This window comes from Pipistrellus hanaki (assembly GCF_964339955.1).
Source record: "Pipistrellus hanaki genome assembly, chromosome: 7".
In the NCBI taxonomy this organism is placed as follows: Eukaryota; Metazoa; Chordata; class Mammalia; order Chiroptera; family Vespertilionidae; genus Pipistrellus; species Pipistrellus hanaki.
The window spans coordinates 52249988-52269779 of record NC_140509.1 but is presented as its reverse complement, the minus strand read 5'-3'; the positions used below and the strand labels follow the sequence as shown (position 1 = coordinate 52269779).

At 40.7% G+C, this 19792-nt stretch overlaps 1 protein-coding gene across 1 annotated transcript in view; it reads left to right on the top strand.

Moving 5' to 3' along the window:
• PREP (prolyl endopeptidase) overlaps positions 1 to 19792 on the top strand; it is a 103937-nt gene that overhangs the window by 32687 nt on the left and 51458 nt on the right. The window contains exons 6-7 of the mRNA XM_084890532.1: positions 2002 to 2123; positions 18044 to 18149. Of these exons, the coding sequence (XP_084746658.1) occupies positions 2002 to 2123; positions 18044 to 18149 (228 nt within the window). The remainder of the gene's footprint in view (positions 1 to 2001; positions 2124 to 18043; positions 18150 to 19792) is intronic.

Here is a 19792-nt window from a genome sequence, read left to right as displayed (position 1 = left end):
CACCCGCCTCCCCCCATCTCCACCCCCACCCCCACATGCATAGCCTCCCCTATTATCAGCACGTCCAGCACAGGGGTACAGTTGATGAGCCTACATGGGCACATCATGATCACCCCAAATCGGTCACTTACATTAGACTTCAGTTTATGTTGTACATTCCATTGGTTCACACAAATGTGCAACGATATGTATACACCATTGTGCCATTATACCTGGGTAGTTCCACTGCCCTGATAATCCTCTGTTCCACCACTTTATCCTCCCTCCCTCTCTCCCTCTCTCCTAACCCCTGGCAACCATTGATCATACTGTCTCCTTAGCTTCGCCTTTTCCAGAATGCCTTTAGTTGATAGCGACTATCTGCCCTTTTCAGATTGGCTTCTTTCACTTAGTCATGTGCATTTAAGATTGCTCCGTATCTTTCCACAGCTTGATAGTTTATTTCTTTTTAGTGCTTAATAATATTCTGTTGTCTAGATGTAGCATGGTTTATTTATGCACTCACCTAAAACATCTTGGTTACTTCTAATTTTTGGCGATTATGAGTAAAGCAGTTCTAAACATTTGAGTGCAGGTTTTTGCATCAACATAAATAAGTTTTCAACTCCTTTGGGTAAATACCAAGGAGTGTAATTATTGCATCACATGGTAGAAGTTTGTTTAGGCTAGGAAGAAACTGCCAAACTCGTCTTGCAAAGTGGCTGTGCCATGTTGCATTTCCACCAGCGGTGAATGGAGTTCCTGTTGCTCCACATCCTCATCAGCATTTGGTGTCATCCATGTTCTTGGTTGTGGCCATTCTGATGACTTCATTTGCATTTTCTTGATGACCTGTGATGTGGAACATTTTTGCATATGCTTACTTGCCATCTCTTCCGTCAAGATCTTCGGCCCATTTTTTAATCAGGGGGTTTGTTTCCTCATTGTTGAGTTTTAGTAATTCTTTGGGTATATTTGGGATAATAGTCCTTTATCAGATATGTTTTTTGCAAATATTTTTCTCCCAGTTTGTGGCTTGTCTTTTCATTTCCTTGACAGTATCTCTCACCAATGAGATGACTTTAATTTGAATGAAATTCAGCTTCTCAGTTCTTTCTTTCATGAATTGTGTCTTTGGTGCTGTATCCAAAAAGTCACCACCAAACCCAAGACCACTTAGGTTTTCTCTTGTGTTGTCTTCTAGGATATTTATAGTTTTGCATATATAGTTAGGGCTGTGACCCATTTTGAGTCCATGCTTGTGAAGTGTGTCTGGTCTGTGTCTAGATTGTTTTACATGTGGATAGCCACTGTTTAAAAAAAAAAAAAAAAAAAATCTTTTCTCTGTTGTATAACCGTTGCTCCTTTAGCAAAGATCAGTTGGCTGTATTATATGGGTCTGTTTCTGGGCTATCTACTCTATTCCATTGATCCGTTTTTCTGTTTTTGCCAGTGGCACCAATGTCTTGATTACTTACAGTAAGTCTTGAAGTCAGATAATGTCAGTCCTCCAGTATCTTGTTGGCTGTTGTTTTGTTTTTGCTTCCCCACATAAACTTTAGAATCAGTTTGTCAATATCCACAAGATAACTTTGAATAACTTGCTGGGATTTTGACTGGGATTGGATTGAATCGAAGGTCAAGTTGAGAAGAATTGACATCTTGACAATATTGAGTCTTCCTGACTATGAACATGAAGTATCTCCCCCATTTATTTTAGCTCTTCTTTGATTTCTTTCATCAAAGTTTTTATAGTTTTCCTCCTATAGATCTCATACATATTTTGTTAGACTTATACCTAGATATTCCATTTGGGGGTACTCATGTAAGTGGTATTGCGTTTTTAGTTTGAAATTCCATTTGTTCATTGCTGGTATGTAGAAAAACGATGAACTTTTAGGTAATAACCTTATATCCTACAGCCAGATATGTGATTTTGAGTCTAGCCTAGAACAGTGTGGGTGGAATAGATTCTCCTAAAATTGCACAATGCGTTTCAGCCTGCATTGTTAACTCTTCCAGGCACAGAGACGTCCACCAATCTTCACCAGAAGCTCTGCTACCATGTCTTGGGGACTGATCAGTCAGAAGATATTTTGTGTGCTGAGTTTCCTGATGAGCCTAAATGGATGGGTGGAGCTGAGGTATTGTACTATTGTGAAATTTTACCCAAAAAGACCATGTCCCATGGATGGTATATGTCAACATCCTTGTTTCGTGATGACCTTTATGCATGGAAGAAGTCCTTTGAGGGGATAGTCTTTTTGTTTAAAATATTGGCATTCAAAATTATTCCTAATAATGGAGTTGATGATATACCTTTTATCAGCAGTCACAACATAAAAGTCTTAATACTAAAAGCTATACATGCTTATGGTAAAAACATGTATAAGTACAGAATAACGTGAGGTGGAACATGAACGTTGTGAAACTCAGAATCCTACTCAGAGGTGAGGAGAGTATCCTTCTAAACATTTTCCTTTCATATGCAGGTGAGACTGTAGCGAGTGTGTGTTTTCCTGTTTTACACAGCTGTGCTCTTTGTGTAGATTGTTTACTTGTTTTTATACCAAGAAAAGGTATCCTTTAGATATCTTCCTGTTTTATTTTTTTAAATAACATTTAACATCTGCATATTCCATTCTACTAGCTAGGCAACTGAAAAGAAAAGCGCATGTAAGTAGTTCAGTGATCCTCCTACCACTCATTCAGTAGATGTTCACTCTACATAACTTGACTAATGAAATTATTGCCACACCCTTGAGAAGCAGTGATCGGTCCTATTGCATGGACAAAAGAGGATACCTGCCCGGGTGGTTTCCATGCACGTCCATGGCTGGATCTGCCTGCTGGGTATGCCAGGTCTCTGTATCTTCTTAACACCCATGTGCTCTGTGACTCTGCTCAGAGGAAGAGGTCACACAAAACAACAGCAGTGACTGTTTAAAGATCAGCAGTAAGTGCAGAGATGGGTCTTCACCAAACAGAAGCAATAAGTGAACTTGTTTTTTTTTTAAAAAATGGTACAGCGCCGAAACCAGTTTGATTCAATGGATAGAGCGTCAGCCTGCAGACTGAAGGATCCCAAGTTCAATTCTAGTCAAGGGCATGTGCCTTGGTTGTGGGCACATCCTCAGTAGAGGGTGTGCAGGAGGCAGCTGATCGATGTTTCTTTTATTGATGTCTCTAACTCTCTATCCCTCTCTCTTCCTCTCTGTGAAAAATCAATAAAATATATATTTTTTTAAAAATGCTACTGGAACAAAGTGGGACCTGAGGGACTTCATATTGGATCGGGACCCTAATCGGTGAATAGTGAGAACAAAGTCTATAAGGCTTAGGCAGGTCAGGCTGACGAAGGCTAGCATCCCCATCCTTCCTCGCCCTGCTGTGTGTGATCGTGCTGAGCTGAGAGGACCTTCTTGCTGCATAAGGGGACCCCTCTGTCATTTCAACACGAACACTATAGCTCTGTAGGTATGAGCCCTCAGAAGCCTGAGGCCCATCCTAAATTGATGATTCAGGACCAGGTCAGAAAAATCTAAATCAAGGGGAAAAGAATATTGATGTGGGAGTTTCTTATACCTGACAAAGAAGTGTGATAAAGCCGGGGGGTGCAAGAGGCTGGTGTGCTCTTGACTGTCTAGACCAGGGGTCCTCAAACTTTTTAAAGTGGGGGCCAGATCACGGTCCCTCAGAGAGCTGGAGGGCCGGACTATATGAACTACTAATCCCTACTGTAACACCTTGGCTGCGCTCACTGCCCAAAAAACCTGGCGGGCAGGATCAGACTCCCCTGGGGGCTGCATGTGGCCCGCGGGCCGTAGTTTGAAGACCCGTGGTCTAGACCAGCGTCTCCCACGATCGGTGTACCGATGAACAGTCAGGACATGGGATGGAAACGAAGCAGACAGTTTCCTCTCAGCCTTTATTTAGTGACCCACATCCTGGAGAAAAGCAGTCGTCTTTTATATAACTATGCTCCAAATACATGTGTTGTAATGGTTACTTCTATTTTTCAAGCAGTTGCCTTTAGGATCATCATTTTGAATCTGGTGTTTCATGAACGCATTTAGCAGTATCTCAGAATGGAGAGCCCGTGTTACAGGGATGGTGTGCACTGCAGCAGAAACCAGGAGAATTTTATTCTGCTCCTACCTGGTGGCCTTGGGCAGGTCACCTCATCCCTGCAAGCCTTGTTTCCTCCGGGGCTTTTCAGCGCTGAAAGTCTGTGATGGGAGGAATGTATCACAGCCTCTCGCAGACCCTGAAGCAGGCGTCCTGGGTGAGAACATAGCTGCTGGGTTTGAGGTCAGGAGGGTGTGGAGCGGTGCTATGGGTGCGGTCTGAGGCGCTCGTGGGCGGGAGTGGAGTGTGTGAGTGGATAGGATTCTCTGGCTTGCTGCCGCCCTCCTCCCTTTGGCTGTTGTAATCAGGTTCACCGGGGACTTCCCTTTGTGCCCTAGTTGGTGTCTCATGACTCAGCTCCTCTTTCGCAGATGTCTCTGCTTTCCTGCATTGGACAGGTCTTTCTGACCTTGGACAAGTCTCTAAGCCAGTGGTTGGCAAACTCATTAGTCAGCAGAGCCAAATAGCAACAGTACAACAATTGAAATGTCTTTTGAGAGCCAAATTTTTTTAAACTTAAACTTCTTCTAATACCACTTCTTCAAAATAGACTCCCACAGGCCGTGGTATTTTGTGGAAGAGCCACACTCAAGGGGCCAAAGAGCTGCATGTGGCTTGAGAGCCACAGTTTGCTGACCATAGCTCTAAGCTACTGTCAGGAGGCAGCCTTACTCTTTTCATTGTTTCTGATGACCCATCTCTCCCCTGGACGACCACTTTCCACCTGGCAGAACCCATGGCCTTCTGGCCACTTTGGAGTATTCGGTCTGTTGCTAAAGTTCCGTGGCAGTCCAAAACCAGATACCAACTCCAGTTCCTTTGCTGCTTCCCCCTCCCCAGCTCAGGTTTGGGGAGCACATAGGGTAGGGATTTTTGCTCATCGGGAGCTGTTTGTTGATTGATTCTGGCTGCTCAGCAGTCCATCAGCTCTTAGGCATCCTTTAGGAGTGAGATTCCCTCTGTGCTTTGCTGTTCCCTGTTGTTCCCAGTTATAAACTCTGGCTGACCTTTCTGTGTTTTTGCATTTGTCCCTCTGCGCTTCTGCTCCCAGTAGGGCCCCCTTGAGAGTTGTGCCTGTCTGCACCCTGCACCCCATCCTTTCCCAGCAGGGACCTTTCACATGACTGGAGGCCAGCTACCTTGTTGGTGCCTCTTGATCCAGGGAAGCCACATCCATGGTTCTCCGTGGAGATGCAGGCAGTGTTCTCCACTGACCTCCTCCCACCAGCACCCTCATGATCTGGAGTAACAGCAACAGATAGCTAGCATTCGGCTTGGAAGAACAGTGGCATCAATTGCTATTTAATACTGACCGTGAGGCTTTTGTTGCAGGGCAGTGATAGTGGAAGGATAGAAATTGTCATTTTAGAAGGTTCTCTTGGACAGAAAAGGAAAAAAAAAAAAAAAAAGCTCTTTATTTAAAATGATTTGTAGAGCATTGGGGGGCACGTGTGTACACACACACACACACACACACACACACACACACACACAGAAATCAAGCATTTTGGGGCTCTTTCCCAGCAGAGGGTGCTCTAGAATGAAGATTCTGAAAATAGATTCAGTCCCTTTAGAGAAGATCAGGGAGAAAATAACCTGCCTCTCTCCGATTATCCAGCTGAATCTTATTTTGAGAACTTAATTCCATTAAACCAATTTTTCGGCACAGAGGTAATCCTGATTCTTAATATTCATTACATGTCGCTCTGCAAGCCATTTAAATGTGTTCACTTTTGACCCTTTGAGTTAATATGTACATGTTTGTGCACATTTATATATATTACATATATATTAACATTTAAAAAGCGTTGCCTGATGCTTGACTCACTATAGCACTCGTGAATGTTAATTTTCTTACTCTCCCCTCTCCCCTGCTGAGGTCCATGCACAGAAGACCTTCTGGGCCTGGTGTGCACCCAGCTCGCCTACAGAACATACATGCTCAAAGTGCAGCTGTTCCCCAGGGAACTCTGCCTCACCTGCCCTCCCTCATTGGATGGTTTTCACTTGGGATAGTAATTGCTCAGCAGCCTTCTCCGTGAACAGGACAGTTCATGCATTTATTCCACAAATACCTAGTAAGTCCTTGCTTTGTGTCCGATATTGTGCAGGGATCTGGTGATAATCGGGAGCAAAGAGCAAAGCACTGGCCCTTAAGGAAGATGTTTTTGTCAGGGTAACCCATTCAATTTCAGTATTTTTATATAAAACAAAGAGTGGGGGGCTCATGGCAGAATTTCCCCCATGTTTGGTTTGTGTGTCATTTTAAAGACACCATTGTCCTCTTAACTTTAACTTCAGTAATTGAGCCTGAAACTGTCAGCAGGAAAATCTCAGCAGCACACCTCGGAAGGCAGAACAGTCAGGAAGTCAAACTGAAGAGCTGGGTGTGGGTAAAACTAGAGGCATGCTGCTCTGTATCTATGTATGTGCTAAGCTAATGTGCTAAGTGTCTGTCTGACCCGTCTCTATGACGCGCACTGATCACCAGGGGGAAGATGCTCAATGCAGGAGCTACTGTGATGCACACTGGCCATTTACTGAGAAATGGCACTGTGGTCCTGGCACTTACAAAGCAACACTCGGCTTCTCCCTAGTGGGACACAGGTCCCGCCACCACCCTGGAGCGACAGCTCACCGAATCGCAGCTGATGCTGCCAAAATCCCATGACACAAAATGAGGCCCATAGCCCAGCCCACCCCAGAAATGGTCTCTGTGGATGCTGGGTAATGATGTCATGTAGCAACGCCCGGGGCTTCCTATCCTAGTGACGACTAGCTTCCTTACAGTTTCTTCAGCCCAGGAACACAACTTGCTTTATAGCCAGGTGCAAACATTTCACCAAATGTCTTTGAAGCATTTTCTCATGCCTCATCTCATTTGATCCTCACAGAAGTCCTGGAGTAAGTAGATACGAGACTCAGTGGAATCCTATTTTCTTTTCATTAGCTGGAAAACAGATTTTAGAATCCTTTGAAATTTGACCTGACTGAAAAGAAAGAAGAACTGGTGCACCTTGAAAGTCACTTCAGGTTTTGTCACTGTGCAGAATATAGTCAAGCACTGCTATAGTTAAATATTTTACCCTTTGTTCTCTCTGTGTGATCTACAATAATAATCTGCTTCTTGTTGATATTTATTGCTATGTTGCTAACAGTTACCTGAAAGAGAAGTTGGGAGTGCTTCACTGGGCTGGAAGAAATTTAGTTAAATCAGAAAGCAGGTTTAATTAAACAAGTTTATCTCTATATATAAAGCTCTCGCTGGCACCAGTTGTACTCGTGTATTTCCATCTGTCATTGTCGATTGTGAATTTGGTTGATACTTCTATTATATAGAGAAAGGGCGAATAGCAATATTAAAATATTTCTTCTAATTAATTTCCTTTCAATGTACATGAATTTGTGTGCCAGGCCACTAGTGTATACATAAAACAGCTCCTGATGGGGAGGCAGGGGGGAGAGTGTAATAGTCAGGTAGGATATGCCAATCAACCACTTGTCTCACTCTACCCCTCTATTGCTTAGTAAGGGAGGAAAGAAAACAAACAGTAGATTTTTAAATAACCAAGCTTACCTGCCAGAATAACCACCATGTAGATTGGAAAGAGTAGTGGCTCTGTCATGTGTAAACCTACATTACTAACTTTACTTTGAATGGGTTATCTTTTCCTGGAATGTTCTGTTATATCTGTTTTTGGCATACAAGCCGCACATCAGAGTGTTGGGGCTGATGTCTCTTTCCCATTGCTGTAGTGTTTGTATTGGGAAGGCTGGGTAATTTGATTTAATGACTACCTATTAGAAATGTTTGTTAATGCACATCCCATGTGTTTATGACTATCCTTTACTTCTGTTACTGACATTCTCTCTTCTTTTTATCACAAGCCCGTAATGAGTCCCATAAAAGAAAAGCTATCATTGTCGGTGATTTAGTTTGACATTTAAAGGTTTTTCTAAGTTTTAATATTAAAGGGATTTTATGATTAACAGCTATTACAAGAGGAATTCAAAAGCTTCTCTCAAACAAAATTGATAAACTTCCCTGCTCTGACAGGAACATGGTTAACTCTGGAAGCTATTAAAATCCATTTTCACTCATTTTGTTAATTTCCTGGACAATTTTAAGTCTCGCTTCTTTTCAGTATACTTATTTGTATACACACAATTCTTTTATCATAATATATAAAAGAAGATATTTTCCTCAGTCTGAAAAAGTGCATGTAGATTCAAATTATAAAAACCTTTCTCCACCCTCTTGTTGCATTCTAAGTTTTAAGTATGTATATCAAAGAAACTTCATGACCATGAAGATTCGGTTATTAACACAAGCCCAGGTGCCTGTGTAGTTCAGCAGCTCTAGCACAAAATCCCTCATGAGTTTTTCTTTGAAAATGATAATATATTTGATGAAAGTCCACCTATTCTGTGTATACATAAGTATTGGCTATGTGTCCCGTCACTTTGAAGGACAAATAACCTTGTAGATAGTTAAATGATTGGAGAGTTTAAAACATTAACAAGTGATCTTCTGCTAATTTTCTCTTAATAAAAGATGCATGAAGGAAAGTTCGCTTAGTCCAGCCATTTGGAAAACCCAGTTGTTTTTTTTAATAAATTACTTTTTTGTTTTAAAATGTGTATTTTTATTAATTTCAGAGAGGGAGGGAGAGGAAGGGAAAGAAACATCAATGATGAGAGAGAATCATTGGTTGGCTGCCTTTTGGATCTATCTTTGATCCTCCTGGGGATCAAGTCCGCAAACCAGGCATGTGCCTACGGGAAATTGAACCATGAACTTCTTGTTCATAGGTTGACACTCAACCACTGAGCTATACTGGCAGGACCCAGTTATTCTTATTATGTAGTATTGACACTGAGAATAGCCAGGTTCATCAGCTTTAAAGTTTTTATAATGCTAGTAATCTACACTAATAAAGGAGAAAGATGCAAATTGACCATGCTTCCACAACACCCACCAGCCAACCAGGAGTGAGTATGCAAATTAACCCAACAAGAATGGCGGGTTGATTTGCATATGCAGGTGCAGAGCGGAGACTGAAGATGACTGAAGAGGCTTCTCCGCTGCAGCCGAGCAAAGGCCTGGGTCCTGGGTGCCAGAGGAAAACCAGTGCCAAAAGCCAGGGGAAGGAAGGCCTATTGTATGAATCTTCATGCAACGGGTCTCTAGTAATAAATAGTTATACAAGTCTCTTGTAACATATAAAGATCCTATCACTAGAGAAATTGTTGACATATTAATTGTATTTTACAGTTATTTGTGTAGATCCATATTTTTTTATATATATAAAAAGCCTCAAACTGATGGTAGAGCTGACGATAACCTTTTGTGAAAATGAAGCCCCTGGACCTAGACTCTGGTCTGAATGGATTCCCATTACCTCTACATGAGGCATTGAACTGGACATTTTATACACACATACTGTTTGGGACAAGTTTCCCCGAGGTGTGCTCTGGTTGCTGCTTACCTCTTTAAATTCTGTGGTTTCATGTCTCTGGGGTTGGTAGGGATTATAACCTTGAATAAGCTAAGTCATGACCCATGTGTGTGTTGGACCAGAACATATGAACCTGACAGAATACAGTATAAAATACTCTGAATGGTATCTACCAAGGGTTTCCTTAGTAAATATTGCTATCTTAGTGTAGCTTAATATCACAGTATGCACAATTAAAATTTCCTGTGGCTTCTTTAGTGTAAGTGTAAAGTCTGATACCCCCATGCTTTATACTTTACCTGTTGGTAAATGCAAATGAGGATGGTAGCTGTTATTATGGGGTACCCCCTTCAAAAACAATATTGCATGGACTGAAATCTACACTGTCCCATGAGGCATGGTGGGGCCCATAGTTTTCCTGTTTTTCTCTCTTATCTGGATTTCAGGAAAGTCACCTTACTTTAATTCTGTTAATTTCCAATTCTTTTAATTTTCATTTTTAACTTTCTAATGGTATTTAGGTGTCTTTCCTCATCAACATGATTTTTATCTTCCCCTCCCAGTGGTTTCCAAATTCATTTTTTTTAATTACCTTGAAATATAGTCTAAATGTGAGGCCAAGGTTCACTATGTAGTGTTATTGATTAAATTATAGTGCAAGAAAATATATTTCTAATCTAACAGTGACTTGCAAATTATTTTGAAATTTGAGGCCTTGTGCGTCTGAAAGTTCAGAGTTGTGTTCAGAGTTGTTCAGATTTGTTAAGTGGCTGTGGCACATTTGTGACCAAGGTCATTGTAGTAAAAAAAAGCTGACTTAAACGCCATTCCACAACAATGCATCCAGAGACTTCCTGCCTTAAGATTAAATATAAACTGCTATTTACTACAGCCAGAAATGGTGAGAAAAACTTATTAGATGTGCTTGAAGCAATTGTCATCAAAGTTTGGTGTTTCTTTGCAGGGAATTTTGCTACCTTATCTTTCTGTTGATGAGTCACTACAACTAAATTAACTATCATTTATGACTGATGTAGCATGACTTTTAGCGCTTTGCTCTAAAGATTCTGTCTGCCTTTAAAAGACAAAGAACAGAACTATGAAATGTTATTAATGAGGTTGAATTTCATTATTTTTAGTAGTTATAATTGTGAGATTGCTGATGACAGATGGTTTGAAAATAAGGTGGAACTAAAATTTTAGAGGCTGGTATATAGATTATGTATATGAAAAGCTTAAGGAAACTGTATAAAGGACTAGAGATAGAATATGTAACACCTAAAGTAGTTAAAGGAGGGGGAGAATTTACAAAGAAATTTATACAGTACAAAGAAGAAAGGAGAACGGAAAAGCAAGGTGAATAGAATATTCTGAATTAATCATGTGGAAGCCAGCACATCAATACTAGCAGTTAATGAAAACAGAGTAGTACAATTCTTAAAGTTTTAAAAGTTAATTCAGTCATATGTTCATTTGCAAGAGACCCACTTAAAATGTAGTGACAGGTAATTTGGAAATATAGTGAAGATGAGAATGGAGGGGGAAAATTAATGTAAATAAAATTTATGTGAGGTTTTCCAAAAACTCTGGCAATGTTGGAAAATACTATAATGAACCTAGAAAAAGGTAAAGAAAATGCATCTGAGTCATTTGATATCATATGCAATTTGTGACAAAAATTCATACTATAAAATATGATTCATTTTTGGTATAGGGACTGCTTCAGAACTCAGGGTGGGGGGAAAGTCACTAAGGAAGAACAGCCCAAGTAAACAGGACTTTCTAGAATCTTTTATAAAACTACTAGAGGCCCAGTGCACGAAATTCATGCATGGATGTTGGAGGGCTGTCCCTCAGCCCAGCCTGCACCCTCTCCAATCTGTGGCCCTTGAAGGATGTCTTACTGCTGGTTTACAGGGATTGAACTTGGACATCCCTCTCGCAAACTGGGACTGCTGGCTCCTAACCTCTCACCTGCCTGCCTCCCTGATTGCCCCTAACCATTCTGCCTGCTGGCCTGCTTGCCCCCACCTTCTCTTCTCACTGGCCTGTTGGTCCCAACTGCCCCTCTGCTGGCCTATGCACTGCAAACTGCGTGCGCGACCCCCCCCCCCCCCCAGTCTGCTCATCCCCAACATCCCCCACCCCAACCCCGCCGGCCTGATCACCCACAACTGCCATCACATCCTGGCCTGATTACCCACAACTAACCTCCCCTCTTGGCCTCTAACCTCCTCTACTTTGGCCCCACCACCATGGCTTTGTGCAGAAGAATGCCCGGAAGGTTTCCTGGAAGGTCTCCCAGTCTAATTAGCATATTACCCTTTTATTAGTATAGATAGAGGTCTGGTACACAGGTGGGGACCAGCTGGTTTGCCCTGAAGGGTGTCCCGGATCAAGGTGGGGGTTCCCTTAGGGTGGCCTGGGTGAGGGGCCTGTGGTGATTTGCAGGCCGGCGATGTCCCCATTGGGTGAGGGTCCCCGCTGGGGGGCGTGGCCAGCCTGGGTAAGGGGCTGAGTGTCATTTTCAGGCTTGCCACACCCCCTGGAGACCCAGGTTCCCAGCCCCCTTTTTTTTTTTTTCCCAGTGCCTCCTTGAGTGGAGGCCAGGGCAGGCAGGAAGCTTGGCTTCCTCTATAACCCAAGCCTCCTGCTTGCTCCAGTTCCATGGCCGCTGCTATCTTTGTTGGGTAAATTTGCATAGTCACTCCTGATTGGCTGGTGAGTATAGCAGAGGGACGGTCAATTTGCATGTTTTTCTTTTATTAGTGTAGATCACCTGGAATCTCACTTTTTTCAAAAAAATATATTTTATTGATTTTTTACATAGAGGAAGGGAAAGGGATAGAGAGAAACATCGATGAGAAAGAAACATTGACCAGCTGCCTCTTGCACACCCCCTACCGGGGATGTGCCCGCAACCAATGTACATGCCCTTGACCGGAATCGAATCCGGGACCCTTCAGTCCGCAGACCGACGCTCTACCACTGAGCCAAACCGGTTTCAGCTCATGCACTTTAATTACATGCAATAATGTACCCCCAAAATGTAATTATCCAATAACAAATTAAAATGATATTAAAACATAATGACAGATTTTTTTGCTTCTGGCCATGACAGTGAAACTGGTACTGGACTAGACATCTTGCCATAAATGGAAAACCATACAAAATAGACAAAGCAACTGTTTTCAGATACTGGTCAGCAGGCGTCACAGGACTTCCATCTGTGAAAGTGACAAGTCCTATGCTTGCCCAGCTCTCTGCCTGGAAGTATTTTCTGGACGCCAGCACAAAGAGGAGGAGCCCCAAAGTATTGCATTCTCTCTGAACTTAGGATACAGGAAAACTGAAGCCACTGGAATTTGCAGGCAGAGTACCAAAAGAAGGAAACTACCCACTAAGAAGTCTGCCTGGGTATCCCCTTGCGTCTTTCGCTGACTGTTAAGTGGTGCATGCACAGGAGGAGACTCCATGATTCGAGCCAAGGACAACTACCAGGAAGCTGTTAAGCCAGCCACTACCAGAGGTTTAACACAGCTGGGAGACTCGCATTCTTACGAAGTGAAAAGACCTTGTGAGCACCCAGGGTATGCAGCAGAGACCCCAGAGATGCCATGCCTCAGCAGTAGGACTGTAGACCTTACCAACGAAGCTTGAAAACAAGCCTTGAGTGAAACAAGCTGATTTACCAACAAAGTATTTGCCTCAGAACTTTTAAAGGAAGGGAAAAAAAAAAAAAATCCAGACAACATTCAAAATATTCAGAATCCAATAAAAATATACTGTGTGTAAAGAAGCTGAAAAAAATGTGACACAACTTGGAGAACAATTAGTCAATGCAACAGATCCAGAAATGACAGGTAGTAGAATTAGCAGACAAGGACTTCTTAAAAGCTGTTATAAAAAAGGATTTAAAAAGGATTTTAAAAAACATTATAATGAACAAAGAAAAAGAAAATATAAAAACAACGCAAATGTTCTTCTAAAGGTGAAAAATAAACTATCTGAATTTTTAAGTTCTCTACATGGATTTAACAGTAGTTTAGATACTATTGAAGAAAATATCAGGGAATTTGGAGATGGAACAATTGAAATTAAACCCGTAAAGAGAAAATAAATTGAAACAAAAATGAATACAGTCTCATTGACTATCAGATAATATTAATTGATTTAACAGAGCTTGGTTGACATCTTAGGAATAAGGGGACACAAAAATATACAGGGTGGGAGAAAGTAGGTTGTGCATATGGAAAATAACACATTAATAATTAATAATACAATAATAAACTCAGTGTTTTGTGTACTCACAAGTGTAAAACTACTTGTTCCTCACCCATACGAAGGAAAACTGGTAAAAAGTGGTATGAATTTGATAAATAGGCATACCCACAGATTCAAGACACTCAACAAATCTCAAGCAGGCTACCATAAGCAAAGCCCATATAATCAATCTGCAGAAAACCAATGATAAAATCTTTAAAGCTGCCAGAGAAGAGAATACATTACCTACAGGGGGAAAAAGATAAGAAATGACTTTTCATTTGAAAATAGTGCAAGACAGAAGACAATGTAAAGATAATATTTTTTTTTTAATCTCCTTCCACCTGCCCTCCACTGCTGCCGGCTTCTTGGAGATTCTTCTAGAAATGTTCCATGCACAAACATAGCAAATGCATTTTAAAATAGACTTTAGAACGGTTAGCAGGAATGTATCCTGCTTACAGAGTCATAAAAGGTGTGCTGTGTTTGTAGAGAAATGATGGTCTTTCCTAGGTAAAATAATCCCGAGAGCAGAGAGGGGCAATTAATTACTTCAACCCTAATCCTGTGCTGCTTACACAGCCCTTAGTTTTATCCTCTGGTCTCCTGAGTTCATAGCCCGAAGAAGGGACTGTGACTGGTGTTAATTCCTTTGCTGAGGATAGGTGCCCTTAGAAATATGCAAAGTGGCACTTTGGCTTAGAAGGCAGCTGGACAAAGAATAAAGGAGACGGAATTTGGAATTAGGTCCAGTCTGGGCTTTGCAGCTTAGTTGTGTTTAAAGATAGAGAAATGGGGCCCCAGTTGGGAATAAACTATCTAATTATTGATGGGATCCCTAATATGATACCACCCACCAGCAGCTAGGATGATAACACGTCAAAATAAGAAGCAAGAAGATATGGAGTAGCACTAGATGATAATAAAAAACCACAGATACAACTAGATTTTCTTAATGCCATCTACGTTTTAAAAAGTCAGGGTGGCAGATAAATGGGAGAGGAGAATGTCTCTTCCTACGTTGACCATCCTCATTCCATTGATCTCCCATAGGGCTGCACTAGCACAGCCAGTCTGTGCTCTTACAGTCTGTTCTTGCCCATTACTATACCCGTGTGTGTGTGTGCTTCCACCTGCGGGTGTGGCTGGGTATTAAGCTCCTCAGGCACAATGAATGCACCTAGAGCCAAGATGGTCTGTACATTAATGATAAAGTCTTGAGTGGCTAGTCGGCTGCATGAAAATACTGGAACCTACTTAATTTTCAGGAAAGATGCATTACCTTGCTACTGTCAGAGCTTGGGACTACGGGAGGCTTACACTGCAGAAGCTCCTTTACTTATACTTAGGTTCTACTTTGGTTTTTTTTGAAGGTTCTAATTTGTAACTGCTGTATCAGAAGAAACATTTCAACACACTGTCTTATTGGAAGTTAACACCTCAACCATCACCTAATGACTTTTATTTCTGACCCCTTTCATCTAAAACTTAATATTTTGAAATTTTATGTTTGAGATTCAGAGTCTTTGATAAAGTCATGTTATGAAATAATTCCAAAGGAGCAATGCTGGAGAAATATTAGAGAAATGGATTTGAACTAGTGTGATATAAACCATAATAAAATGGAAATTTTATAGAAAATTTAAAAGAAAGAAAGAAATGGGGCCTCGGCCAGGTGGTGCAGTTGGTTGCAGCATCATCCTGGACACCAAAAGGTTGCGGGTTTGATCCCTGGCCAGGACAAGACACCTTCTTAATAGGCCTACTTTGACTGCGACACTGAAAATATAGTCCCTTCCCCCACATTCTACCTCCCTTACCGAGATTGTTCATGTTCTCCATGCCATCTCTCATTGTAAAGTATGCTACATAATTCTATATTTGTGTGTTTGTCTCCTCCCCTAGACTGTAGCATTTTTTCTTCTTGGTTTGTTCACCCATGTATCTTTAATACCTAGAAAATGACTTGAACATAATAGCTGCTTAGGAAATTTTTATTGAATGAACAAGTGACAGTTGTTGTAAGTGTGTTAGGGTTCTCTAGAGAAATAAAAACCAGCAGGACCTGTGTATATGTAGAGAGAGAAATACTTATTTTTTAAGGAATTGGCTAGTGTGATTGTGGAGGCTTGGCTGGTCCAAAGTCTGCAGGGGAGGCCGGCGGGCTGGAAACCCAGGGAAGACTGTCTGTCAGAGAAAATCTACTGGCAGGATTCCTTCCTACGGCTTTAAGGCAGTCTTTCTCCAGTGAGGCCTTGTACTGGTTGGATAGATGCACTCACGTTACGGAGGGTACTCACCTTTACTCAGAGTCCATCCACTTAAATGAAAATCTCATCCAAAAAATACCTTCACGGAAACATCCAGAATAATGTTGAACCGAATATCTACCCTATTTCCCCGAAAATAAGACAGTGTCATATTACTTTTTGCTCCCAAAGATGCACTAGGTCTTATTTTCAGGGGATGTCCTATTTTTCCATGAAGAATACCGTACACATTTATTGCTAAATGAAAATAAAGGAAATTTATTACCCATATACGGTATGGTAGTTGTCAACACAAACCAGACAAACTGTGAATCCTACAGTATCAAGAATTTACTCATTTATTCAATGACAATCATGTCATCATCTTCTGGAACATCATCATTACAATCCAATTCCTGAATTTCCTGGTGAATTTCTTGTGACTCCATTTCTTTCAGAATCAGTGGACCAAATCTCTCATGTTTAGAAACAGCATTCTGAGACAGAGTCTAGGGGGCCTTATTTTCGGGGAGGGGGGGGATGCCTTATGTTTCACTCAGAAGGAAACCTGTAAGTAGGTCTTATTTTCAGAGGATGCTTATTTTCGGGGAAACACGGTAGGTGCTGTGTCCTTGTCAAGTTGACACATTAAATTAACTATCACAATAGGATGTGGAGAAATGGGAACTGTTATACACTGATAAAATGTAAGAGGGTGAGTTGGTACATCATTTACTTCGGCAGTATCTCGTAAAGTGGAGTTTGTGCATGCCCTGTCACTGAGCAATTTCACTCCTAGTTACATAGAAACACTTATAAAAGGCCATACTTACCTAAGGGAAACACTTATATGAGGCCACAAGTAAACATGTTCAATAATTTTTCTGAAGTGTTGCTCATGATAGGAAGAAAATGGAAATAATCTAAATGTTTACTGGTGAAAAGTAGATCAATTCACTGTGGTATGTTTTTAAATTGGAATGCTATACAACAGTTAAATGAAGTAAATGTACATATGCCAACATGGATTATTTTCTTAATTATGTTGAATTAATTTTTAAAAAGTAGTTACAAAAGGATATATATAGTTTAATAGCACTTAGGTTTTAACAACTCAAAACCATAATGTTGGTTGCATTAAATTTTTACCAAGATTATTTTTGTTCTTTAAGATTCTTCTGTTTAATTATAAAAGAAACCCATTGAAGCATGGGCCTTTGTTCTCTGACAGCTTGTGTGGCGGGGACTAAAGATATGCATGAAGAGTTGGTCAACAGAAATTATTAATGTGACCGATATGAACTTTTTTTAAAATATTTTAAATATATATTTTATTGATTTTTTTACAGAGAGAGGAAATTTTTAATGAGAGAGAAAACATCAATTACCTGCCTCTTGCACACTCCCCACTGGGGATGTGCCTGCAACCAAGGTACATGCCCTTGACTGGAATCAACCCGGGATCCTTCAGTCCTCAGGCTGAAGCTCCATCCACCGAGCCAAACTGGTCAGGGCCGCACATGAACTTCTTTACATCTATGCCTATTTTGGTAACTTTTACTCATTTAGAACAACTTCTAAAATGCGTAATCTGAACCTGTGACAAAACTTCAAAGTCAGGGATATTAACATTCAAAATGACAGATTGCATATATTTTCAGTTAAAGAATAGGCTGGATTTAAATAAAAACCACATTAAGTCATTATGACGTTCAGTTACATCTATTGATATTTTCTACTTAAATATATCACTATGTTTTGTTACTCATTGATTAGGAGTGAAATAAGTTAAAATGGATGATCATCTTTTTTTCTGCTAACTTTCTTATCCATTCATAAGTTTGGGGTAAATTTATTGCATTTGAGTTTAACCTTTAGTTTCTGCTTAATATTTAATAGTACTCTCACAGAAAATAGTACTCTCGTTCTAATCAGCCTCCTGCATTGTTTTTATTTTCTTCCTAGCTGTCTGACGATGGTCGCTATGTCCTGTTATCAATAAGGGAGGGGTGTGACCCAGTGAACCGGCTCTGGTACTGTGACCTGCAGCAGGAATCCAACGGCATCACTGGTAAGTTACCTTTCGCCCACAGCGATTACTCCAGAATGCCTTTTAAAAGCAGTTGTCTTGTCTTCTAATTGATTTTCTAAGAAACCATCTTCCATTTAACCACATTGTCTTAGTTCATCTATCTCCCTCCCCCCAATATTATCCCATAAAATGAAGAAAAACTGAATGAACGTATTTGTTGGCTTCAGAATTTTCTCTGTAGATTGAGGTTAACCATATTTTTTGCATATGAGTGTGGAAATATCCCGCGAGTACTGCAGATGGAGAGTGTTAAGGAGACACTGGCCCTTTGGTCTGTAAAACAGTATAAGTGTCTAGACGTAAGGTGACAAACTGACATAGGCAAGAGCAAGGGGACCAGGGAGAATTAACCAGGGTAACAGATAATCCTAAGACAGCTCCTCAGTGCTGAGCCACATGCACAATCACAGCCTGATTTTCCTTCCTGAAGCTTTAGATGTCATGATATGAGCATAAAACCAGCCAGTCACAAATTTTGGAGACAGCTCATTTTAAATATTCTCTCCCAATATCTAAATCATACCAGTACCACTGTCAAGCATTAAAGCTTTTCAACTGCATGACTTTCTGTGCTGAAAATTCCCAGACCCAGAAATTGTGTCGGGTATGTTGGCTCGCAGGTAAGATAACATACTAATTATACCATATTCTGGTTAATGTAAAATAAGCATATATAGAGATGGTGGCATAGATCTTTAAACTGTACAGTATTGAGTGCACTTTTAGTTATTACCTCATTGGTCTATATTGTGTGTTACATTATAGTAAGATTATATAAATTCTTTATTATTGACTGGTCCTTGCATCATTTTTAAATTTCTAAAGTAAGATTTGCATCCTAACATCCTTAGATACCACAGGATGCCATTCACACATAAGCAGGATGAAGTCAACAACTTTCATGCTAGTGTTAAATATACTTCCATTTAATAAAACTACTGTTTGTGGTTGTTGTTTTTTCCGTTTAAAAAAAAAAAAAAGATCCATTTTAATCTCAAAAACATTGGCTCAACCACAGCAGTTTCACATTCTCTGACAGGAGCAGGCCACCACCGAAGAATTGTTCATTTGAGCTGCAAGAGCAGGTGTACATAGAACTGTGCAACCTCTGAATATAGAATCTGAAAGAAACAATAACAGCTGCTAAACTGTGCTGTTGTCCTGTGCAATATGCCCGTGTGGCTATAAGATAGCGCATAGGACTTTGCTTTCTCCAGTTCTTTATGGATGCCAATTACCGTGTTCTTTCACCATAGAATTCTGGTTTCATTCTCTACTTATTACTTCATTTTTATATATTTAAATTGTTAGGTGGGCTTATTGTTAAACAATGTAAATTATCTAATTAAGAAACAAATTGGCCCTGGCCAGGTGGCTCAGTTGGTTGCAGCAGCATTGTCCCTTACACCAAAGGTTGCAGGTTCAATCCCTGGTTGGGGCACGTGCAGGAGGCAACCTATCGATGTTTGTCTCTCTCTGCCTTCCTCTCTCTAACATCAATTTCTTTAAAAAAAAAAGCGAACATGAATTGGCCTTTATGTCACAGCATTTATGCAGTGTTTGGTGGAAGAGCTGGATGGTGCTAACATATTTGGCTTTTGTAAGCAAATATCAGCTTACTG